Below are 25,642 nucleotides of genomic sequence, written 5' to 3' on the forward strand. Positions count from 1 at the left end.
AGTTAACAGGTCTCGGCTCTCAATGTAAATAATATACCTTAACAGGTCGATTACGAAACCCAAAGTGCTATATTTGGGATCTCCATACCAATCAAGATGATAGCAAAGGAAATGGTGAAGGGAAGGCCATTGGGAGCAAGGATATTCCCGTGGAGAGGGTCTCAAATCTTCTAAAGTGTCCCCTCCTAGTTTACAGATAGGACACAAGGAAAATTGCAGTAGTTCCCTGAAGAGCCACCTAAGGGTATATTTGGGCCCACTAAAAGCCACGGAGATTAATGGAAGAAGCCCATTACATTTCCAATCTGCCCAAAGAATAGGATTCCCATTCAGAGTTCTAAGAAAATCCACACAAGTCAGAAGAGTTTCTATTCATAAAACCTTAAGACATAATATCTGGAGTAAGCACCTCTGCCTTGGCAGAGCCTGTATACTGGCCTCCAGTAAGGTGATTCCTAATTTTAAAGAAGTTCCAGGGGCCAGGACTCCACCTAACTCTTTAAGGTGCCCTTCCTGACAATGGGTTAAGAAACAACCTAAATGCAACTTGGAATCCCTAAGAAGATGGGGCTTAGTGCTCAAGTAGCCCATTGTAGATGTAGGGGTCAATGGGAAAACACAGTAGCAACAAGGGAAGCAGATACCTTGCATCTTACACAGCCTCATCATTAGGTTAGTCCCATAATTTCCCCAGGTTACAGACAAGTGCTCAAAGAGGCCAGGAAAGAAAGAAAGAGATGGAAGAAAGGTGAACCAAACACTTCATCCTTTTCTGGCCGCTCCCCTCTCGGGGATGCAGAGTGCTCTTAGCATTGGCAGGTCAGTATAAGCCCCTGACAGGTTCCCTTACGGGCTGCCATAAGCCTTATGAGACACTCATGGAGCCACGGAGTGGGACTCCACACTCATTTCGCCCCTAATCGGACGTCTCATCCTGTCAGTCACTCGCTGCAGCGAGTGGGTTAGTAGAAACAGAAAAGGCAGAAAATCAGAAATCTGAGTGACCTTACCTTGTCGAAGATCCCAGACCAGCCCCCAAAATGTTGCCGTAAAATTGTCTAGGGAGTGGATTCATGATCTCCAAAGGAAAAGAATTTCTCCTCGGGATCAGTAACAAGTCTTCCCTCAGGTATAAGTAACAGAGTAACAGTTTATTAAGAAGAGAGTACAACAGCTTCTGGCACAGACACCAGAAGGGGGTAAAGAAAGACCTGAAAACAGGCTATAAGTCTCATGATTATGTATCTTTCTTTTCTAGGAGTTAATTAGCTGATAAGATTCAGAATTTCTCCTTTTAAGCTCACAAACATTCAGATAATCACCAAAGAGCTTTACCCGCTCAGTGAGTGCCTCCCCGTACCTGTTAGGCATTACTCTAGTCCTGTTTACGTAATTAGGAGAAAGGATCATAAATTCCAAGACATATGAAATGTATACAACTGGGCCCATACGTTTTCCCAACTTGGTGCTTTTTCTGCTTAAGCTTATCACAGTCCCATCAAAACGATCAAGATTTCTACCTTTCTGGTCTCTTAGACGATTCAGTCTTAAGAATGCCCAACAAATTCCTTTGTTAAATAAGGCTCATTGCCAAATTGCAACACAATTGTAAGAAACTAGCTCCCTCTGCTGGTAACATGCTGTAACTACAAAGCCTAAAACGACTATGACTTTGCAATTAGGAAAAATTAATCACACCTTAAGAGTGAGGCTTAGGTGATGCCTGATGGTTTCATCCAGCTTGCTGCTGCTAAGGCTCAATCAGGATAATTTACTTAAAAGAATGAGTTCACAGGAAGAGTATTCAAAGTAAATATAGTTCCCAAGAGTGAACAAGATAAAATCTTTTATCTCTGAAGTTGGTCAGGCCATTAATGGTAGTAGCGGTATTTTAGAAGAGACTATTTGAGCTGCTAGTGGAATAGTCATGTGAAGTGCTGATAAGAAGCCTAGTTATATGAATTAGAAACACCGGATCAGTTCAGGGCTGGAAATCAACTTTGGGGGTCACCAACAGTGGGTGGCTGACATCATGAGCATCGAGGTAAAAACAGTGGACTGAGGACAGACCCAGAGATGACTGATATTCCAGAGACAGGAAATCATGAAACCAGAAAATTAGTAAGCACGTTACTTCAACTTCTAAATAAAGACTAGTAAGTTAATATATGACTGCAATTTATGATATTAGGAATACAAATGGCAACATTTCTCAACAAGAAACTGTCACTTTAGAAAAACTGATGACATGCTAAAAGCACGAGAAGAAACCCATTCTAAGAAACGCATTCTAAGTCAGTTAACTTGATTATGGCAGCCAAATGCAACACTACTGAATGATATAGCTTTAATACTGAGAAGCCTGCAGGAACATGTCAGTGAGAATAAAAACACAAGGTGTTTGCTTTTTCTCCTGCTTTTGTGTTTTGGGGAAAAAAAAGGATAATTAGAAAAGTGAGAATTATAAGTCTTGAGCAAGACACCTCCATAATGATAATAGCTAATCTTTAGAACTCTTACTATGGGTTAAGCATTTTCCTAAGCTTTTCAGCATAGAAACTCATTTAATCCTTACAATCTACCTTTGAAGGAGCTATCATTATCTTTTTTTACACTTGGGTAAACAGAGGCACAGAAATCCTACGTAACTTCCATAAGATCACACAGTATGTTAAAGCTGGAAGTGTCCAAAGTTGAACTTTAAAGTCCAGCCAGGGTCTCCAATTCTCTACTGTAGGAAAAAAAAAATTGTTTAGGAAGACACATAAGTAAGCTTCTAAGGTAATGTTAATGTATGTATCTGTCATTAAAGAATTAAAGACTCAGGAGAACTTCAGTAGTTCTGGTCATCCAGCTCAGGTGCAATTTTATCAACTAATGTTGATAAAATAACTAATGTTTTCACCTCAAGCTAGAGGATATAGCGTTAATAGAGAGGCAGGGCTCAAATCTGTCTCCCCATCCAGTGTTCAGGGCAAAATGTAAGGGTTTAGGGGAATTTCAAACTTGGTACAAGCTTATCGGTTAGTCTTGACAGTCAGAAGCTGATTGGAATCAAGCTACTTGGGTAGCTGCAAGCTGGATCTTATTAAAGAACTTCTTGCTTGGTAAGGGGCTCCAGTGGCAACATTTCTACTGTTTCTCATTCTGTAAACTGAAGATTCTCGGTTCTGGGGTCATCCTGGAGACATGGGTTCCAGTCTTGCACATGAGCAGTGCTGTCTCTGTAAAATAACTCAAGGTTTGATTAATAAACAACCTATTTAAGGAGACCAAACCAGGGTAAGCATGTCAATGTTTTATGTGTTGTTTTAGCTCCCCCCTTTTTCTTTGTACATTCCTCAATGTTAAGGGAAATAGGGCAATGATTGCTCTAGCTGCTTCCTGCTGAATAGGGGCATAGATTTTCATAAGAGGAATGAAACTGTTTTTGCACTTGATTGTAAATATTCATAAGTCCCACACTGAACTCTTAAGTCTTGGGTAATCACCGTGTCAGCAGGGGGGCAGCCTTTTTAAATATATGAGACAGATGATAAGTAAAAAATTTGGTGAGTAAAAAGATTAACCCCTTGGGCTTCCTAGGTGGCGCAGTGGTTAAGAATCTGCCTGCCAATGCAGAGGACATGGGTTCGATCCCTGCTCCAGGAAGATCCCACATGCCACGGAGCAACTAAGCCCGTGTGCCAAAAAAAAAAAAAAAAAAAAAAAAAAAAAGATTAACCCTATGATACACAAAACTATGATTCCTAATTTTAACAGTCCTCCCAAACCAGACCTTATTCTTTGGGATCCATGAACACATGTCATTTTTACATTTTTAGTGATTGAATTTGAATTTATATTGGCCTGGTCCAGACTTCTGGGTGGAAGCTGTCTACTTTCAAGATGTCCTTGCCTTCTCTTCCTGGGCAGGTGGAGTCTTAGCTGTCCCATTTCTATCTGAAAAGTAATTTAAGGTCAGTTAAGAGTTCATAAGTGTAATTAGGGGCTGAGACATCAGTATTGGGTTTCCTGGCCCCTCTAGTGTTAGGAAGGTTGGGTCCTCCTACTTCCTCCTGTCCATGGAAAGTGTGCCCTGTCTGGGAACTGTAAAGGGGGCAAGGGAGGTGCTGGTTAGAAATGGGTACTATTTTTACTCGGGAGGGGTGTATCCAAGGTTTAATTCCTTTTAGCTTTACTGAGGAATGTGTGACCAGGACTTCATAGGGTCCATTCCACTTGGGTTGCAGTTGATCCTCAGGATAGTAATTTTTCCAAGTTTGAGGAGGATCCAATTTCCTGGGCTTTATGCAGTGCATGGGAACGTCTGTGGGAAACATTAATTGGCTAGAAGCATATTTATATATGGAAAATAAGATAGCACCAAGAGATTGCACACATTTTATACTATCTAATTCTTTTACAATACAATCACTTTCAAGACAGCAATAATAGTTTTAAGGAAGGGTCTCCCATATAACATTTCACAAGGGCTCAAGTGGCACTTGCTTCTAGGGGCTACTCTCACCCTCAGCAGGGCAACTATTAAGACCGTATCTCAAGTGAATTTGGTTTCTTGACACACTTTGGTGATTGTCTCTTTTAAGGTATGATCCATCATTTCAGTCATGAGGGCTCCATGAAGCATGTCACTTCTATTGTAGTCCGAGGGCCCCAGATACCCCTTGAGTTACCTTGGCTATGAAAGCTCCTCCACTGTCACTTTGAATTGAAAGAGGCAACCCAAAATGAGGGCTAATTCCTTTTACCTAGGAAGCTTTCTCTCTCCGGCATGGAAAAGCTTCGACCCATCCTGTGAAGGTGTCCACAAATATCAGCAAATATCTATAATATCGCACGGCTTTTGGCATAATAGTAAAGTCTGTTTGCCAATCATCTCCTGGTTCTGTCCCTTGGGTTTGCACTCCTTTGATTATTGGAGGTGGCCCAGTTTTAGGATTGTTTCTGGTGCAAATCAGGTAATTTCGTATTACCTTCTGGATGGTCCTTTGCATTTATGGACTAACAATAAACTTTTGTAGCCAGCGATAGGTTGCATCCTTCCCATAACGGGTTCCTTGATGTAGATGAGTAATAATTCTTTCCACTAAATGCTGGGATATAAGCACTAGTTCCTGTTCATTATATATCCAGCCTTCTTTGTTTGGTACTGATCACCATCTAAGTCTTAAGAGTCAGCATGAAATCCCCATTCATCGTCTCTCTTTAGATCCGTTTCTGAATACTGAGGCTTAAACAGGGACAGGTCCACACTTGGAATGAGTGCTATGGTATTTGTCTCCAGCCACCTGTTTTGCAGCCTGTTCAGCCAAATTATTTCCTTTAGTTATACAACTATCAGTTTTTTGGCGTGGGCAACGTACTATGGCTACTTCTTCCGGCATTAAAACAGAGTTTAATAAGGCCAGTATCTCCTCTGCACGTTTAATTTTTTTCTCACCCGATGTTAGTTGTCCTCTCTTTTTCCACATGGCCCCATGTACATGCATGATAGAGAAGGTATACTTAGAAGCAGTATAAATGGTTACCTTTTTCTTAGCTCCAAGATGAAGGACTCTCCTGAGGGCTATGAGCTCTGCCTTCTGGGCAGACGTACCTGGAGGGAGGGCTTCTGCTTCTAGGACCTCCTGATGAGTTGCTAGTGCATATCCAGCTTTTTGGAGCCCACGATCCATGAAGCTGCTCCCATCCACAAACACTTCCATATCTGGGTTCTCTAAAGGCTGATCAGTCAGGTCAGGTCTGCTACAATACTCTTCTTGAATAATTTGTATACAGTTGTGAGCAGGTTCTTCTGCTGCACTGGGGAGTAGAGTGGCTGGGTTTAAAGCAGATACCTCCTTTAATGTTACATTCTGGTTGTCAAATAGCCTGGCATGGTATTTGCCCAGCCTCTTCGAAGTAAGCCAGTATCTACCCTTTTGTTCAAGTAAAGGTTGCACACAATGAGGGGTGTGCACAGTGGTAGGACTGCCCACGGTAAATTTTTCAGTTTCTTGTAAAAGGTCACAGGTTGCAGCCACAGCCCGGAGGCAAACTGGCCATCTCTGAGCTATAACACCCAATTGTTTGGAAAAGTAAGCTACTGGCCTTCAGGCAGTATCTAAATTTTGAGTTAGCACTCCGAGACTCACGCCCTGTCTTTCATGCACAAAAAGATCAAATGACTTTCTAATGTCTGGGAGACCAAGTGGTGAGGCTGTTGAAATTTTCTCCTTGATGGTATGGAATGACTCACAGCACTCTGTAGTCCAGCTTAACGGCTCACTGACACTTCTTTTGAGAGCGTCATATAGAGGTTTAACTGTGAGTCCAAAGTTAGAAATCCAAATACGACAAAACCCAGGCATTCCTAAGAATCTTCTCAATTGTTTTCTGGTGGTGGGTGCATCGACCCCAGCTAATGCTTCCCTTCCATCCGGCAACAAGTTTCTTTGTCCTTTTGATAACTCAATTCCTAGGTATTTTAAAGTTGGTTGAGAAATTTGTGCCTTTCCCTTGGAGACTTTATAACCCTGGTCTGCCAAAAAGTTTAAAGTGAGGATTGTATTTTGGTCTGAAGCTTCCTTAGTTTTACTAGTGATTAGCATATCAGCCACACACTGGAGTAAGATTCCTTCATTTAACTGGAGATCCTTTAAGCCCTTGGCTAAGATCTTCACAAAGATGGCGGAGGCATTTTTAAATCCTTGTGGAAGTACCATCCAGCAATACTGCTGTTTTATATTTAGTCTCTGGATCATTCCACTCAAAGGCAAACAGTTCCTGGGACTCAGGACTTAAGGGTATGCAATAAAAGGGATCTTTCAAGTTCAGAACTGTAAACCAGCAAAAAGTCTCCAGATAAAGTTGTAAGCAAAGTATAAGGATTTGGCATCACTGAATGTATATCCTCTACATTTTGGTTGATAGATCTCAAATCCTATACGAAATGATATTCTCCAGTCCCAGGTTTTTGTACTGGCAGGATGGGAGTGTTATATGGGGACTGACAAGGTCGGATTAATTGGCATTTAAGAAAGGTGTTTATCAGAGGCTCTATACCTTCCCTTGCCTGCTTCTTTAAAGGGTATTGCTTTAACTTTGGAGCCTGGGAACCTGGACGGAGTTTTACTACCACTGGCTCAGCTGTCTTGGCTCTTCCTGGTGTCCCATCAGCCCAAACATCTGCTCTTACCTTTTGAAGAATTTCTTCAGGGACATCTCGTTGAGGCTTGTCTCCCAATTGTAATGGCGCAGCTTGGAGGGCACAGTCTTGACCTGGGAGTACTTTGGTGTCTACTTTTTCTGCTGAGAAACCACCCACTTGGTTATTTAAATCTGTTAGTACCTCTTGCCCTGATGAGGGACTACGACATTCAGGCACACACACAAAGCTGTACTTTACATGTGTTTTCTCTACGTGACATTCAAGCCGTTGTATAAAAGGTTTCTGAGAGGGCTTCCTAGGTGGCGCAGTGGTTAAGAATCCGCCTGCCAATGCCGAGGTCACAGGTTCGATCCCAGCTCCAGGAAGATCCCACATGCTGCGGAGCAACTAAGCCCGTGTGCCAAATAAATAAATAAAAAAAAACAAAAACAAAAAAGGTTTCTGAGAGATTTCCCCAGGTACACCAGTAATGGATGTTGTCTTGGGGGAGAGGGGGCCCTGTCTGTTTTTGGGACACTCCCTTTTCCAGTGTCCTTCCTGTTTACAAAGGCACGCTATTGCGGCCCAACTGATGGCCTTTCCGGCTGGGTTTTAGAGGTCCCCGGGGTCTTACCCGCGGTCGTTTGTTCTCTCCTGCAGACATCCTGCTGGGCCTTGACTGGTTACAGCTGAGCAGAGCAACCTGCCTTTTCCCAAATTGCTCCTGCTTTTCCTAAATTTCATTTTGGCCTCTGAACACCTCTAAAGCAATCTGGACCAAATGAGATGCTGGCATCCACAATCCCACTTTAAGTTGTTGCAGTTTTTTTCTTATATATGGGGTACTCTGACTGATAAAGGTTAAATTGACCAGTCCCATGTTATCTGGGTGTTCTGGATCAAAATCAGTATATTTTCAGAAAGCCTCATTAAGCCTTTCAACAAAGGTGAATGGACCCTCATCGGGCCCTTGCCGTACATCCTGAACCCTCTTGAAGCTGTTTGCCCCCTTTTCCAGTCCAGTTATTAAACAATCTTTATAATGATTCAGCCTTGCTTGATCCCCGGGGTCACTGGGATCCCATGCTGGTTCAGTTCCAGGGATGGCCTGTGTTGCTGGAGCTGTGACTGGATTATTTGGCTGTAACGCATGCAACCTTTCGGCTTCCCAGCGGGCCTTCTCTAATACCATGCTGCGTTCCTCCGGACTGAGGAGGATATCCATGAGGGTTTGTATGTCAGCCCAGTAAGGATGAGAAAAATGTAAAATGTATGTAAAGAGACTCACCATTTTCCTAGGATCATCTTGATAAGATGGCATTTTATCTTTATAATTAAGTAAATCTGTGACTAATATACCACAATGCTTGACTCCAATTGCTCTGGATTGGCCATGGTCATCTAAGCCTGTTGCGACCTCCCTTAACAGAAATTGCGCTGCCTGGGGTAGAGTGTTCCTTGGGCCAAATTCAGTACCCTGCAGTGTACAGGTAGGGGAGACCGTTCCTTTGTGATCATCTGCTAAGGGCGAGTACAGAGCCGGACCAGCAGCCCTAGGAGGATTGGTAGAAGCCTTGGCACTGCCTGCAAGAAGACCCCTTTCAGAAGTTGAGGGAACCACAAGAGGTGCCGACGGAGGGGCTACCGAAAGAGGTGCTGAGGGAGAGGCTACCGAAGGAGGTGCTGATGGAGGGGCTACCACAAGAGATGCTGATGGAGGGGCTACCGAAGGAGGTGCTGATGGAGAGACTAGATCATCGTTAGACTTTGACTGAAGTAAAACAGGCTTTTTTCTGAGGTTCTTCCCTCTGACCCATCGTTTTATCAATAAACGCCTTATGCAAAATTCTCTTGTATAAAGACATAAACGATTCTACATATAGAATTTCGTCCCATTTTTTTCTCTCTCCTACAAAAAGAGTGTAATTGTAAAATAGTATTATAGCTCAAAGACCCATTCTGGGGCCATTTTTCCCCTGACTCCAGTTGATATTTGGGCCAGGCAGTGTTACAAAAAGAAATCATTTTCTTCTTTTTCATAGACTTAGAGCTAAACATTGACCAACCCTGAAGAACACTTTTCAAGGGCGTGTCATTAGGTACGCTGTTATCATTCCCCATTTTGTAAGAGTTTTTTTCTCAGGATGACCACAGCAAAATGACAAAACAGATTCAATAAAGTTTTCCTGTGGTCATCTAATAGTTAACCCTATTAGCCAATTCCTAACAAACAAAACAACCAGACACAGATAAACAAAGAAATCCAAAGGCCTAGGACTCTAACCGGATCTTTTGAGTACCTCAGCGGCTGTTACTTTTTTTTTTTTTTTGGCCGCGCTGGGCAGCTTTGCGATCTTAGTTCCCCCACCAGAGATTGAATCCGGGCCCTCCGCAGGCGGCTGTAACCTTTTATACTGTCTCCCTCACAGTGGGACTCTAACCCATAATCCTGATGAAGTTATTAGACAATTTAGGCACAAGCGCGTTTTAACGAGATTACTCACCCAAAAGACCCAGGAGCTGTTTCTTTCCACTTTCCAAAGGGAAAGTAGCGCGGAGGAGCCTGGAGCTGCTGCGGGAAGCAGGAACCCGACAGCCGAGCCTCTAGACAAATTGGGTCTAGGTGGCCATTCAGGGTCGGTGGCGAGGGCCTACAGCCAGCCGGGGGCTACAGTGCCTCAGCCAGGCGATCACAAAAGGATCCGTTCGTGATCGGCAAAAATTCTTGGTGAGCAAGGGCTCACTGCCTGGCACGCAGAGAAGCCAATACTATGGCCTCAGGTTTTGAGACAAGAAAGAGCTTTATTGCGAGGTCGACCGGCAAGGAGACAGGAAGCAAGGCTCAAATCTGTCTTCCCCCCACCCCCCGACCCGGTTTGGGGCAAAATTTAAGGGGTTAGGGAAATTTCAAGCTTGGCACAAACTGATTGGCTAATTTTCAAAGCAGTCCATATATGGTAAACAAGGTACTATGGCAGCTGGAAGCCGGATTTTCCTTACTAAAGGACTTCTTGCTTCACCTGGTTAAGGAGTCCGATGGCAACACTTCTATTGTTTGAGTTCCCTAGACTGAAGATTCTTGGTTCCGGGGTCATCCTGGAAACATGGGTTCCCGTCTTGCACATGCGCAATACTGTCTCTACGAAAACGATTTGCTCAATAACCTATTTAAGGAGTCAAAACCAGTTTAAGCTGGTCAATGTTTGATCTCCTGTTTCACCTTGTTGAGGTATAAAAATGTTTTCAGAATTATGAAAAAGCATAAGCTGCAGTTTATGAAAACTACGGCTTAAAATTGTTTGCCCTTAGAAAAGATGGTTCCAAAGAACACACTTCCCTTACTCAAGACGATGACTTCACGGGGACTCCCATTCAGTACAAGAGATAACATGCTGCCCTTAACAAAAATGGCAACTTTCTGATTTCTCTGCCCTCTTCCAAGATGGCTTCCTCGATGCTCTTGGGCCTTGGACTGGAGCCTCTTCCGGGCTTGGCAGGGGGCGGGGTTCATTGAGCAAAGCCTTGCGTGCTGGCGCCCGCGACGGAGACGCGCTTCAGGGCGCAGGCGCGGGGAGGGGGTGGGGGAGGAGGGAAAGCGGCGAGTAAGATGGAAGATGAGGAGGTCGCTGAGAGCTGGGAGGAGGCGGCAGACAGCGGGGTAAGGAGGAGCCGCCGCCCCGGGGCTGGGCCGGGCGGGACCTGGCGTGAGGGAAGCCTCCGGGGAGCGGGTCTGGGGATGGTTTTTCCCGGAGGAAGGGCCCCACACGCCGGGCCGGGGGTGAAGGAGAGGCCCCCGGCCCCTGAGCGCCGTGAAGGCCTCTTAAAGGGGCCGCGTTCTATTTCCCCCTCCACCTTTGCTTGGTGCGCCTCCTTCCGCCCCCCAGCGACGTGCGCGTCACGCGGGGCGCCCCACCCGCCACCCAGGGCCCCTTTTCCAGGCACCCGCTAGCTCGCCCCGGGTTCCTTTGATCCTTCCTTTCCCCGTCGTCCCCCTCCTCCCCCCCCACCCCGCCCAAAGCACCATTTTAAAGTTCATGTGCTTTGCTGAGCGACACACCATGTGGGGAGGGATGCGCGGACCCGGGGCGGCAAGCCCGGCTCGGAAGAAGAGCAGGAGGAGGAAATTGAGTCATTTCTGGACCCCTCAACTCTGCTAACATCCCCCACCGCTTTGCGCCATCCGCCACGGTGGGCGAGTCTGGGTTTTTGTTTTTTTTTTCCTCTTTCAGTTTTACTCTGAGAGCAGGTAGCAGGCTGGTCTCCCGGGGACCCCGCCAGAGCAACCGAAAGCCAGCGGGCAGTCTCTCTCCCCGAGGCCCACCCAACGATCTGAGCACCGGGGAAGGGTCTCGAAGTGTGGTCGCCGGGGTCGAAGGGGGAGGGGTGCGATTTGTAGAGTAGCCGCGTTCCTGGGAGAGGAGGGGGAATATAAATCGTTCGACTTCGCATTTTGGAGTTTTGTTTGCCTCCTCAAGCTACAGGAAAATAGTTTACCCCAAGCCGGAACAGCCAGTTCTATTAGGTGGGTGTTTAATTCGGTCTGTTTTCAGAGTTTGTTTATATGGTGACCCTCGTGAAGGTGGGGAGATGTCTTTTTGGCCTCCCCGTGTGCTTGTCTGTTCAGTGCTGGCTCGAGTGACATCCACCGTGAAGGTTTATGTGTCGGGAGTAGGGCTTGGAGAGCCGAGTGTACCGGGGTAGAACAACAGGAGCTGCGGTTTTCTCCCCCAAGCGCCTTTGAGGGTGCCTGTCAGCGCTGGAAGAGAATGAGAAATGGGCCCTCTCCCTTAACATTCCCTTAATGTTGAAATTTTGGCGTTGGAAGTTTTTCCCGGTGGTGGTTTAGCATTTCTCTCAATGTGTTTGTTTCCCGCTTAGCATAATTGAGGATTTGAAGAATTAATTCGTTCAGAAGGTATTTAGTACCGTTCTTATGTGCCGACCATTTTATTGGTTTTTGACTTGAGTAAGGAGAGCAATTGAAAGATTTTATAGGGAGCAACGGGTGTCAGCTAGGTATTTATTCATTCGGCAAACATTTTGGAGCGTCTGCTATGTGCTAGACAACGTGCTTAGCAGTGACTTTGTGGCAGAGAATTCGCAGTCTCCGGTAGGGGCGTTTACTGCCTACCACGAATGTGAGTGAATCGTTCAAAACCCCTCATGCTGCTCCCTGCAAAAAAAGTTTGGCCTTCAGTTTGAATAAGACTCAGATGATGTTTCTTGAGCATCTTGTCCTTTCTTTGTTTTTCCTCACATGTCTCGAAGGGACATGAGTTTCTTATGCTAAAGAATAAGAAAATAAACAAAAATGAAGGTAGAGTTCAGAAATTGAGGATTGCTTTACTTTTTCAGAACTGGTAAGCTGCTTAGAGATCAGCTAGCCCACTTCCACATTTTATAACTGAATAAACCCCAGAGATGTAAGATTTAACTTAGATCTTTCTGGTGCTCGTCCAGTATTCTTTGTATTGTCCCTTACTTTACTAAAACCCTTTATAAGTGCCAGGTACAGAAGTGGAACCCAAACCTTGTCTCATTGACATCATGAGCAGTGCTGCCAAAATGCAAGTTCCCTTATGTAGCTTTTATTTAATTGAGATAACCCGTAGAGGTATTATCCTCCTTTTGCAAATAAGGAAACTGATGTTTGGGGAGTAACCTGTCTTGCTCAAGGTCACACAGATAGTAATTGGGAAGCTGGGATTTGACCTTTCTGACTCCAAAGCTGTATTCTTTCTCTGACATTTTGCTGCCTCCCACCTGGGGGGAACCGATGGAAACTTTGGGAGTTGGGCATTAACTTTCATCTTTCGTATGTTTGCTTTGGGCTTGTATTTGAAGGCTCTCTTGAATTTGATTCCCTTTGTGAATTTCACAAAGGGTTTTGTAAATGTGCACTTTTGAAGGAGGGGGTGAAGCATGATGTCCCTATCGCTGGGAAACCAACTATCCATGTCTTTCAGATATAGTCGGTTGTGTATGTAAAAGTCTTAGCTTCAGGTTACCCTGTCTCTCAACTGATATATGGTGATGAGTGTTAAATTACACATACACACTCCCTTTCCAAAAACAAAACACTAGGATGGCAAGACTAGCAAATGGGGTTGACTGATTCTAAAAGTGAGCATTTAAACTTTATATAATCTAGAGGCAGTTCTAATCCTTGAAAGTAGAGGCTTTTGGTGATCCCTGTCCTCTAACACCACTAAAGAATTTTGCCATCATGCTAGAATTTCTTTCTTATTTTTCAGTACACCTGAGGTCATTGTTTCCTGTATATTTTCAGAATGCTCAATATCAAGTTTTATTGTGTCCTTCAGGGGAAGACTGACTTTGAGAACACCTCAAGTATTCTGTAAATAGACTACTTTTTGGCTTTTAGTTAGAATGGTGAACACTTAGGATCTGATATAAAATTGTCCCATTACCTGTTCTCCTAAGGAGTTACATCCTCAAAAAAAGGACAATTCAAAAAATATAACTTACATTCCATCAAGGTAATGCTTCTTTAAAAATATGCTGCCTTTAGAAGAAGTGAAAATGTAGAATTGAGTTAATGTTGATTCAGACTCTAAATTGTGTTTAAGATGTCTTAAACACATCTCAAGGGACAAATAGCATACAGTATTTTGTAATCTTTGTACTCCCCCCAAAATCAGATCAACAATTTGCTCAATTTGAAAAGATGAGGGATTTCCCTTGTGGTGCAGTGGTTGAGAATCTGCCTGCCAATGCAGAGGACATGGGTTCAATCCCTGGTCCGGGAAGATCCCACATGCTGCGGAGCAAGTAAGCCTGTGCAATACAGCTACTGAAGCCCGTGCACTTAGAGCCCGTACTCCACAAGAGAAGCCACTGCAGTGAGAAACCCTTGTACTGCAATGAAGAGTAGCCCCCCCCCGCCCCCCCACCACAACTAGAGAAAGTCCATGCACAGCAGCAAAGACCCAGCGCAGCCAATAAACTAATTAATTAATTAATTAATTTAAAAAAAAGAAAAGGTGAAAAGGGCTCATGTGCCCAGGGCACAGCAAAATAGGGTGTTTGCAGCAGAGTAAGGATTTTATTGCACGGTACCAAGCAAGGAAGTGGGAGATAAGTCTCAGGTCCACTCCAACTTGGTCTTTTAGTTAAGAGTTGGGTTTTTTGTTTGTTTGTTTGGCTGAGCGACGTGGCTTTTGGGATCTTAGTTCCCTGACCAGGGATTGAACCCTGGCCCTTGGCTTGAGAGCGTGGAGTCCTAACCACTGGACTGCCAGGCAACTCCCTAGTTAGGAGTTGTTAAAGGGGAAAGAGAGGGGAAGCTGGTGGTTAATCATTCTCTTGTGACATTTCTTAATCATAGTTCCAGGAGCTAGGCTGTCTGGTCTGTGTGTCTCCTGCCTGGTGGTCTGACCTGGTGGTCTGGATGTGGAACCTGCAGAGGTTATCTTGTTCTGAAAACAACTTACACTTGTGCATCAGTGATGTTATCAGAGGTTACATTCTTAAGACATCTGCTACTGGTTAATTATTACTGTGTGAGCATGGGGTAGAATTTAGAGGAGGAAAAAGAAAAGGGAGAAGGGAAAAAGTTTAAAATCAAAGCTTTTCTAAAAGCCAGTTAATGTACTCAGGTTCAGATTTCTGATAGTTTAAAGCTTTGTATTCACTCGTTTACACACACAAAAAAGATCCGACCTAGTCTTGTTGGTAATGAGCTATAGTCCTAGGGGAAGGCAGATGGTACATAAATGGAATTGGACTGGCATTTATTATAAAGCGTTGGCAACCTTTCTAATTTCCCTGCATCTCAAAAGTTCCATTTTATTCTTTTTCACAAGAGCAAGTCATGTAGCTGATTGGAAGAAAAGACATCTTAAGTAAGTTAAAGGATACTGATCATCTGGACTAAGAATTTAAGTTTGTTTACTTTCTACCCTCATTGAGCCAGTCATCTAAACATAAGCCCTTCCGTGATGCTGCGTGGTGTATAAGTCTATAGCAAGGTGTCAGTAAACGTAGACTGCCTGCTGTGTTCCAAGTACTAGGCACAGTCCAGTGGAGGAGACAAGTGGGGCAGCACTTTCTTTGGAAGAGACACAGACAGGGTACCGAGGCTGGGATCAGAGACAGTCTTGTAGAGAAGGTGACGCCTAAATTAAGATTCAAAGGACCAGTTGAATTAAGCAGTAGTAAGTCTGGGAGGGGCAGGTAGAGTGTAGGAGGAACGCACACAAAGGCAAGGAGGCAGTGAGAGAAGAGTATGCGGCATTGGGAGAGCCCACAAGTATTTCCTTTTGGCTGGAGGGTGGGGTGTTGGCAGGACTGAGTGGAAAGAGATGAGGCTTGAGAGGTATGCAGAGAGTTATGCAGAGGCCAGATCAGGAAGAGCCTCCTTGCACTTGGTTCTAGGGAGCTTGAACTTCGTCCTGAAAGCAGAGAAGAGCTTTGGAGGTGCTTTTTTTTTTTTTTTTTTTTAGCAGAACAGTGACAGTTAAATTTTTTTTTTAATTTATTTATTGGCTGTGTTGGGTCTTCATTACTGCACGCGGGCTTTGTCTAGTTGTGGCGAGCGGGGGCTCCTCATTGCCGTGGCTTCTCTTGTTGCAGAGCACGGGCTCTAGGCGCGTGGGCTTTAGTAGTTGTGGCACACGGGCTCAGTAGTTGTGGCTCACTGGCTCTAAAGCGCAGGCTCAATCGTTGTGGCACACAGGCTTAGTTGCTCCGTGGCATGTGGGATCTTTCTGGAGCAGGGATTGGAGCAGGGATCGAACCTGTGTCCCCTGCATTGGCAGGCGGATTCTTAACCACTGCGCCACCTAGGAAGCCCTAAATTTTAATTTAAGAGATAATAGCTTTGATTTGCTTATCTTTCTTTAGAGAAGAGGCCATTCTCCCTGAAGCATGGTTGCCACCTAACTTTGGGGTCTTCAGTGCTACCTGCAATTGCCGTCATCACAGAAGGTGTACAGTTGCTGTGGATAGTGGGCAAATACTAGTTATTTTGGGGCTACCTGGTGCTGATTTCCTTGTCTCTGTCTTTACGGTAAAGAAGTCATTTAAGATTTGTGGTATCAGAAAGCACAAATGCAGGTGTACTATGCCCAAAGGAGCCTTTTCTAAGCTATTTCCGGTCCTTTTGGAAAGATTGAGTTCTAGGGACTGATGTCTTCAGAGGGGACTTTCTATAGAGCAGTTGGCTGGTTTAGACATGATTATGCTGAGCAGTCTGTCCCTGGGACTCTTGAAAAAGATGTTTCACTGTGGTTTCAAAGAAAGGAGGATAATGAGCTTTTCACTGGTAACTGCTCAGCTCTTTTCTTTGAGGCTGCATGGGGGGTCTTGTTCCCAGCATGCTCTGGGTGTACAAGAGAACTGCCATGGTGCTGTGAGTTGGAATTCAGAAAGTTGCTTTTCCTTCTGCAGCAGAACTGTGTGTCTTTCGAAAGCTTTTGGTAAAATTCTCCAAGAGAAAAGGCACTGTTGTCTAGATCTGGTGACTCAAAAGTGTTCTTGGGGCCAGCCCTTTCTTTCTCTTTTCCCCCTTTACACTGTAATGTGAGTTTCTGGCTGTATCAGTTAGCTAGCCTTCACAAGGTGGAGTGGATTCTTTCCTGCACACTTTCCACAGAGATAGAAATTTTTTCTGTCATGACAGCTACTGACTTGTTGGCTTCCTAGGAGACTGAGTTTAGCTACTTATATCTGTGGCCAAAATACAGAATGAAATGTTTTTTTTTTTTAAAGTGGTAACTATAAAGATTTCTCTTCCCAAGTGTTTTTTAAACTCTGCTAGCCTCTGCCAAGCATCCTTCTCCTTAACATCCAGCTCAGCTCTATGCAGGATAAAGATTAAAACCAGCCACCACAGAAATTAGCAACAAATCCTAACAGTGGTCTGTTTGTACATAAGGAATCTTATCCCTGAGGGTAAGACATTTTAAAATGTCCCTCACATTGTCATCCCCTCCCCACATCTGAAACTCTTTTCCTTATAAAATGAACACAGGAAATAGTCATTCCTTTCTAAAAAGAATAATAAATATATACAGTTAAAACTGCATTCTTTGGGACTTCCCTGGTGGTCCAGTGGTTAAGACTCCGCAGGGGACGTGGGTTTAATCCCTGGTTGGGGAACAAGGATCCTGCATGTGGCGTGGCAAGGCCAAAAGAAAGATTTTTTTTTAAATTGCATTCTTCAGGGGTGTGATCCTTAGATGGGATTGTACAGGACAGTTATGACTCGAGTCAAGAAGGGTCAGGGCTGTCATTACTCTTCACAGACTTTGAGAGTCAAATTTCCAGTCCTCATGCTCTGGTGTTCTTGGCTTAAAAAAAAGGATTTGTGACCCTTCAGGTGTCAGTTCTGTTTCTGCTACCTAGTTGCACATCTCACTGGTGAATGAACACTGCCTATAAACCTGTGATCTCCCAAATTCTACTGGCCATTTCTGGAAGGGCTTCTGAGACAGCATCTTGAGGGCTTGTTACTGGGCAGGTAAAGTGCATTTTTATATCCAGTATCCCATGCCGTCTCAGTGACCTAGTGAAGTGTAGGTGCTATTATTCCTAGTGGCCAGGAGAGGAAATCACATGGCCGAGCTCAGCCAAGGCTATTGGCTGAGCCTACGCTTAGGGATCTTTTTGGACAGTTTGTTTACCTTTGCTTCTTGGCAGGTAATTAACTAGTTAAGTGCTTTAAGGTGCTTAGTTGCTAGTACCTTTGAAGTATATTTGTTTTGCCTGGGATTGACCTGCTTCTGTAACCTGGATGACGAGCTAATAAATTTTGTGATCTGAGAAACTTGAACTCGGTGTTCAAGAGCCAGAAGGACAATGCTGCTGTTAGTTGTAATACTGAGAACAGTGATTGCAAGTGATATGCTGGTTGAAATTTTTTAAATCTTTTTTGGGGGACGGAAGGGGCTCGCTGCACAGCTTGCGGAATCTTGGTTCCCCAACCAGGGATTTGAACCCGGGCCCTCAGCAGTGAAAGTGTGGTGTCCTAACCACTGGACAGCCAGGGAATTCCCTGAAATGTTGATTATAAATGGGAAATAAGTTTTTAACATCTGGCGAAGTGGAGAGAGAATGTAAATAATTTTTGCTTAGATCTGTTGAGAAGATTGGACAAGTCTGCTATCTTAGGATCCCTTTATCTGTAGTTCACAGTGACAGCCCTCCGGTGTTCCACCTATAGACTTTTTTGGGGTGCACATTGTTTTTTAAATATTGAATCTGAATGCCTTTACCTGGGTCTTGATTCCTCCCCTCCTCCCTCCTCCCTCCCCTTCGTGGTCCCCACCCCATGTTACCTGCCTACTTACTGTGTTGTGTTGTGTTGTGTTCTGTTCTGTTCTGTTCTGTCATGCCTGCTTTATTGACCTGGCCTTGGAGGCGTTTTGTTTCCTGCCCCTCCAGAGTGCCATGATCCTAACTAGCCTTTGCTGAAGGCACCCTTGAGTGTTTGAATAAAACCTGTGTTGGGGTTGGGGGGGTGGTAATAGTGACTTTGCTCTGTCCTCCGAAATCTGTATGCCTGAAATTTCCTTTGCGAGAGCAGGCTTGCTGTCTTCATTTTAAAAGGTAGCAAGAAAGGATAGGTTCCCTCTGCCAGTCACTGACCCACTTTCTCCATCCATGGCAGGAGAAGTCAGAAGTCTAGGCTAAGGGTTCAAGTGCCAGGTCTGATTTTTGGGCAAGTCAGCTACCTCCTGTCAATGAAAAAATTAATCACTAGTCAGTCTAAGAAAGAAATGGAAATTTTTATTCTAGGATTATAACCTAGAGACAGTCTCAGAGAGCTCTGAGAACAGTTCTGAAGAGGTAAAGGGGGAGGCCAGTGGATGTGAGATTTTGGTGAAGAGGTGCATGTAATTCAAGCACCCTACCAAGTAACCTTGGTAGACGGTTACTGCTATTTGCAAGAAACAGTTATCTTAGTTAATGGTTTTAGTGCTTTTCTAATTATGGGAAGATGTGAGTAATGGGGTCCATAAAATTTTCTCCTGAAAATATCTGTCTGAGAGCCAGTTTTCCCAGAGCACAAAATGCCTCATCCTGATCTACACCCTGAATTCTTATAGAACTGGGTGGTGGGCAGCATTCTTTATTGTACAATCCCTTCCCTTTTGGTCTTAATTTCAACCAAGGTTTGAGAGGCCTTTCATGACCAGTTTGCCCCATGGCGCTAGGAATGTTCATTCCCAGGTCCAGTGAGGATTTTGTTGGTAGGCCGCTTCATGTGCTCTTATTGGACTAGGCCCTGTTAACAGTAACCAAAAGCCTCAGGACCACCTGACTCACTAGTCTGTTATGGTCCAGGAAGTGGCTCCCTCTTGTTGCTTCTTCCTGTATTTAGGGTTAGACTATTACAGTCATTGATCTTACAGAACTATATATTTGGTCAATTGTTTCAAGTGACCTAGTCATCATTAATTTTATTGGAGGCTTAGTCATACATTTGGTAGTGCAAAAAATAATAATGTTGTGGGAAAATTGGACAGCAACATGTAAAAGAATGAAATCAGAACACTTCCTAACACCATACACAAAAATAAACTCAAAAAGGATTAAAGACCTAAATGTAAGGCCAGACACTATAAAACTCCTAGAGGAAAACATAGGCAGAACACTCTATGACATACATCAAAGCAAGATCCTTTTTGACTCAACTCCTAGAATAATGGAAATAAAATCAAGAATAAACAAATGGGACCTAATGAGACTTAAAGGCTTTTGCACAGCAAAAGAAACCATAAACAAGGCAAGAAGACAACCCTCGGAATAGGAGAAAATACTTGCTAACGAAGCAACAGACAAAGGATTAATCTCCAAAATATACAAGCAGCTCATGCAGCTTAATACCAAAAAAGCAAATAACCCAATCCACAAATGGAGGGAAGACCTAAATAGACATTTCTCCAAAGAAGACATGCAGATGGCCAACAAACACATGAAAAGATGCTCAACATCACTAATCATTAGAGAAGTGCAAGTCAAAGCCACAGTGAGGTGTCACCTCACACCGGTCAGAATGGCCATCATCAAAAAATCTAGAAACAATAAATGTGGAAGAGGATGTGGAGAAAAGGGAACTCTCCTGCACTGTTGGTGGGAATGTAAGTTGGTACAGCCACTCTGGAAAACAGTTTGGAGGTTCCTTAAAAAACTAAAAATAGAACTACCACATGCCCCAGTAATTTCACTCCTGGGCATATACCCAGAGAAAACCATAATCCAAAAAGAAACATGTACCATAATGTTCATTGCAGCACTATTTACAATAGCCAGGACATGGAAGCAACCTAAATGCCCATCAACAGATGAATGGATAAAGAGGATGTGGCATATATGTACAATGGACTATTAGCCATAAAAAGGAATGAAATGGAGCTGTATGTAATGAGGTGGATAGACCTAGAGTCTGTCATACAGAGTGAAGTAAGCCAGAAAGAGAAAAACAAGTACTATATGCTAACTCATATATACGGAATCTAAAAAAAAAAAAAGGGTACTGATGAACCCAGTGACAGGGCAAGAATAAGGATGCAGATGCAGAGAATGGACTGGAGGACACAGGGTTGGGGGGGCGGGGGGCGAAGGGGAAGTTGGGATGAAGTGAGAGAGTAGCGTAGACAAATATACACTACCAGCTGTAAAATAGATAGCTAGTGGGAAGTTGCTGTATAACAAAGGGAGATCAACTCGATGATGGATGATGCCTTAGAGGGCCGGGAGGAATCGCGGGAGGGAGGGGATGTGGGGATATATGTATAAATACAGCTGATTCATTTTGGTGTACCTCAAAAGCTGGTACAAGAGTGTAAAGCAATTATATTCCAGTAAAGAGCTTAAAAAAATAATAATAATAATGATGTTGTAAAATAGGTAGAATACAATTAATAGAGCTAGTAACATTAATAAGATCATAAATATTTAAGCTGAGAACTTCCATTAGGTGCAGCCCAGTATCTCCCCAGGTTGTCTGACCAATCTGTTCTGCACCAATCACTATGTTTAAGGGAATTGATATATTGGCATTGTACATAAAGTTCACCAAAGATGTCTGCATATGCAAGGCAAGTGGTGGGTCATTCTGACCCCTTAGAGGATCGAGAAAGGAATGTTCTCTTCTACAGAGTTACATGGCCGACGCCAAAAGAAAAGTGGGTCTCTGTGGTTGGGAAGGTCTGGTTAATGCATAATGCAGGTGCATAGTGCACACTAGAGGGGAAGGAGGAAGCCCAAACGGGCAGAGATAACTTTTGTGTTTAAATTTTTCTTGTCTTGCCTTAAAATAATTTTCATTTCATCACTGCCTTTTGGTGCCAGAGAAATCCATCTAGGCATGTGGATTCGTGATCTCCGGAAGAAAAGAATTTCTCCTCGGAATCAATAAGTCATTGCTCAGGTTTAAGTCACAGAATAACAGTTTATTAAGAAGAGAGTACAAACAGCTTCTGGCACAGACACCAGAAGGGGGTGGAGAGACCCCCGAAGGGCTGTACATGTGTGTCTTATATACCCTAAAAAGAGGAGTTAATTAGCTCACAAGATTCAGAATTTCTCTTTGCAAGTTCACAAACATTCAGATAATCACCGAAGAGCTTTAAAGTTCAGTGAGTGCCTCCCTGCACCTGTTAACCATCACTCCGGTTCAGTTTGTGTAATAAGGAGAAGGATCATAAATTCCAAGACACATGAAATGTATACAACTGAGCCAATAAATTTTCCTAATTGGGTGTTTCTTCTGCCTAAGCTTATCATATTCTCATCATATTCCTATCACTTTCAGCTTCATTTTCCTCATTTGTAAAATGAGATTAATAAAATCTGCCTTTCCTGGTGATGAGAGTTAAATAAAGCACTGAGTAAATAAAGCTTCTTTCAAAGGCAGTGTTGGAACAGAGTGTTGTTGCTTCTGAGTGTGAGGGCTGCTCTCCAGCGATTGACGGTGTGGCCTCTGTTCTGTTAGGGTGTCGCAGAGCTGGTTGAGAGGTCTCTTCCTTGGTGCCCCAGAGGACTAATATGTATATTGTTTACTCTAAGAGTTGTATTGCTTAGTGGTGTATGAAAACTGAAAGGAGAAAGGGGAGCCCCATTAGACTCTGCTGCCTGTTGTATTCCAGGGGTTGAGCTCACCACTGGTACTTCCATCCTGGCCTGTTCCACTCCTTTAAGGTAAAGGACTGTGTAGATTCCCTCTCTCAGGGAGACCCTCTGAAGAGATGCTTAAAGCAGAATAATACATTGTCTCAAGATGGCAAGTTACAGATTTTCTGAGGCCCTCCAGCCTGGAATACATCGAAATTGCTAGATCTGTTCTGGAAATTTGTTCCTTTGAGGCACTTCTTAGATTTAAGATCTGGACTTTGGAATTGAGCTCTGCTGTAGTCCTTCCTGAGGAACTGTGGGCTTACCTCACCTGGCCTGGGGTGCACAGGCAGGCAGGTTGGTGGTGTTCCCTGTCAGTCTTTATTCTGCTTCTTAGTTGCTGTGGCCACACGCCAGCCACACTCCTGAACCTTTTTGCTTCCTCCTCTTGAGGTTTAGGGTTCAGTTCTCTCATTTACTCGTTGAGTCGCCTTAGGCAAGTCAGTTAACCTCTGAGCCTGCCGCAAGGCCGCTGTACCTCCCTTGAGTTGCGGTGAGGATTAGGGTGGTGAAGGAAGGACGCAGGTGCCTGCCTTACACATACCTGTGGCAAGTGCTTGGAGACTGTGCTGCCACCACCACTAGTGAGAAATGCTTAAGGCAGCCTTAGCTTTTATTTGGAGCATGGATAGTGTCACTGCCTTCAGACCCAAGTAGACCCCGTTCATATGCTGGCTCCACCCCATAGCAGCTGTGCAACCATGGTCAGGTTAATAACCTCCCCTGAATTGGTTTGTAAATCATTTGTAAAATGAGGATATATCGGTTAAAATCTTGTTTCATAGGATTGTTCCTTAATTCGTTTGTTGGATACTGTTTTAGGCACTCTGGACAACTGCAGTAAATGAAGTTTCTACTCAGAGCTTACTTTCTAGTGGGAGAAAGATGGACAGTAAATAATATTTTATACACACACACAAAGAAGAAAAATAAGGAGCATAGAAGGTGACTGGCTGGAGTATTTTATTTATTTATTTTTAAATTTTTAAAAAATTTGGCTGTGCTGTGGGGCTTGCAGGATCTTAGTTCCCCAATGAGGGATTGAACCCATGCTCTCAGCAGTGAAAAGCACAGAGTCCTAACCCCTGAACTGCCAGGGAATTCCCTAAGAGCACCTTTTTAAAAAAATGGTCCGATAAGGCCTCTCAAATAAGGATAGGCTGAGAGAGCAAGCCATGGAAAAGCTGCAGAAGTACATTCCAGGCAGAGGGAACAGCAAGTGCAAAGGCTCTGAGGCTGAATTGCACTTGTTTTATCGAGTAGGAACGGGTGAAAAAGAAAGTGGCAAGAGATGAAGTCAGAGGTAGCAGGGAGCCAAATGCAGGAGAGACTGGGAGACCATGGTGGATATCGCCTTGAAATAGGAAGCCATGTGAGGGTGTTGAACAGAATTTAACTTGGTTTTTAAAAGATTGTTCTGGCTGCTATGTGTAAAATAAACTGTAGGGTCAAGAATGGAAGCGCAGAGACTAATTAGGATCCTATTATTACAACTGACCGTTCAAGAGCTGTTGGTAACTTGGACCAGGATGGTCACAGCAGGAGAAATGTTGAGAAAACTCAGGATACGTTTTGAAAATAGAACCAACAAGATCTGCTGATGGTGGGTGTGTAGCAGGCATCTAGAGGAGTCCAGGGTCTTTGGCCTGAGCTCTGGAAGACTGGAATTGCTGAAGTGGGGAGGGTAAAGGGAATGTGGGAGGAGCAGGTTTAGTGATTGTGTGAGATCAGGGGTTGGGTTTTGAACACAATAGGTTGAGCTACCTTTTGAAATCCAAGTGGGAATGTCGAGTTGGCAGTGGTATATCAATATTTTAAAGCTGTGGAACTAGATGAGATCACTTAATAAGCCAACTTGGATACAGAAGGGGCAAACTCTCCAACCTCAACGGATCAGGAGAGTAAGAGGAACCTATCTTGTTATAGGAGAAATCAAATATGGAGTGTGAGAGAGTAGTGTCTGGGAGGCTGTGTAAAGAAAATGATTTATCCATTCTATATATAAAAGCTTACTTCAATTTTAAAGAAAAATGCTTTAAGGAAGGAGCACTGAGCAGTGCTGAATGCTGCTGAGAGTGGGTGAAGTGAAGATTTGGAATTTCCCAGTGAATTTGGCAGCACTGCATGTTATTGGCGACTTTGACAAGAACAGTTTCAGCGGGACAGTGAGAGCTGGATTGAAGTGAAGTGGTGAATGTTACCCAGAGCAGGGCCTGAGCCAGACATTGGGCGCTAGATGAGTGCTAGTAACTGTTGTGCGGACATGACAAATACGACCCACCAGAGTAGGTTTTGCACATCAATAAACACCATGCCTCTTGGGTCCGTAAGGCACTCAGTCTCTACTAGTTGCTGACAGGTGAAATGTGCAGCAGAGATACATCTTATTCTAAGGTTAGATCTAAAGCAGTGTTGTCCAACAGAAGTACCATGCAAGCCACGTAGGTAATGGAAAATTTTCTAGAAGCCACGTTTGAAAAGTATAAAGAAACAAATGAGGTTAATTTTAATATTTTTAAATTAACCCAGTATCTACAGAGTAATATCATGTCAACATATCAATATTGAAACTATATTAATAAGCTGTTTTACACTATTTTTTTGTACTAAGTCTGGTAAGTCTGCTGTGTATTTGGCACTTAAAGCATGTCTCAGTTTGGACTGGCCACGTGTCAGGTGCTTACCAGCCACATGTGGCGGTCACCACTGTACTGAGTGGTGTAGCTGGATCTAGTGCAGAAGAGAGTGTGCCCAAAGGATTCCCTCTTCCTGGACAGGTGCAGAGAGATCCAGAAAGCTGTAGCAAACTTGGAAAAGAAAGCAGGAAGTGGTTGTTCCTTACAAGCAAGTATGAATTGTTTGGTCTTTACAGTGTACCACCCCAGAGCCCTTCACGGTTTTCTGATGTGCCTTACTTCTTCTGATTCCTGTCTTGCTGACCCTAGGAATTAAAACTAATTTTCTGCAGTAACTTTTTGAGTAGCGTTGATACCAAATAATAAGAACCATTGTTGACTGCAGCTGAAGTAATCTCAGATGGTTTTCCAAACCTAGATTAAAAGAGAAATGGGTCCATTATCAGATACCTTTCTAGATGTGAATATCTCCATTTAAGAAGTATCTTATTTGGGATCCCTGTTTTATTTCCCTCTATTCATGTTCTCATTCTTTCTCCCCAACATTTGTATGCCCCATCTCTTCCCCTTGCAACTCTAGTCCTTTAAATTTCTGCAGCTTTCCCTGACTTCTCATAGCAGGATCATCCCCCCTTCATTTCTGTTTCCAAAACACTGTTGATACAACTAGCACAGCAACTGTGGTTTCTCTTCTCCTGCCTGGCCTGGCTTTCCTCATCAGCAGGGATTGCCT

At 43.8% G+C, this 25,642-nt stretch overlaps 1 protein-coding gene and 1 long non-coding RNA gene across 4 annotated transcripts in view; one reads left to right on the plus strand and one right to left on the minus strand.

Moving 5' to 3' along the window:
• Positions 1-1,130: 1,130 nt before the first annotated feature.
• On the minus strand, positions 1,131-10,190 carry LOC130830411 (uncharacterized). Its single transcript, XR_009047790.1, has 3 exons — positions 9,637-10,190; positions 7,181-7,293; positions 1,131-3,942 (listed from the first exon to the last, which is right to left on the minus strand). It is a non-coding gene; the product is annotated as an uncharacterized LOC130830411 (long non-coding RNA).
• A 526-nt stretch (positions 10,191-10,716) lies between these two features.
• The window catches only part of SZRD1 (SUZ RNA binding domain containing 1), a 31,629-nt gene continuing 16,703 nt past the window's right edge, over positions 10,717-25,642 (plus strand). For 2 of the 3 annotated variants that reach the window (XM_057697622.1, XM_057697629.1), the window contains exon 1: positions 10,717-10,790. In XM_057697622.1, the coding sequence (XP_057553605.1) occupies positions 10,740-10,790 (51 nt within the window). In that variant the 5' untranslated portion in view covers positions 10,717-10,739. The remainder of the gene's footprint in view (positions 10,791-25,642) is intronic. The other variant, XM_057697633.1, reaches the window with a different exon arrangement.

This window comes from Hippopotamus amphibius, chromosome 1, assembly GCF_030028045.1.
Source record: "Hippopotamus amphibius kiboko isolate mHipAmp2 chromosome 1, mHipAmp2.hap2, whole genome shotgun sequence".
NCBI classification, from domain to species: Eukaryota; Metazoa; Chordata; class Mammalia; order Artiodactyla; family Hippopotamidae; genus Hippopotamus; species Hippopotamus amphibius.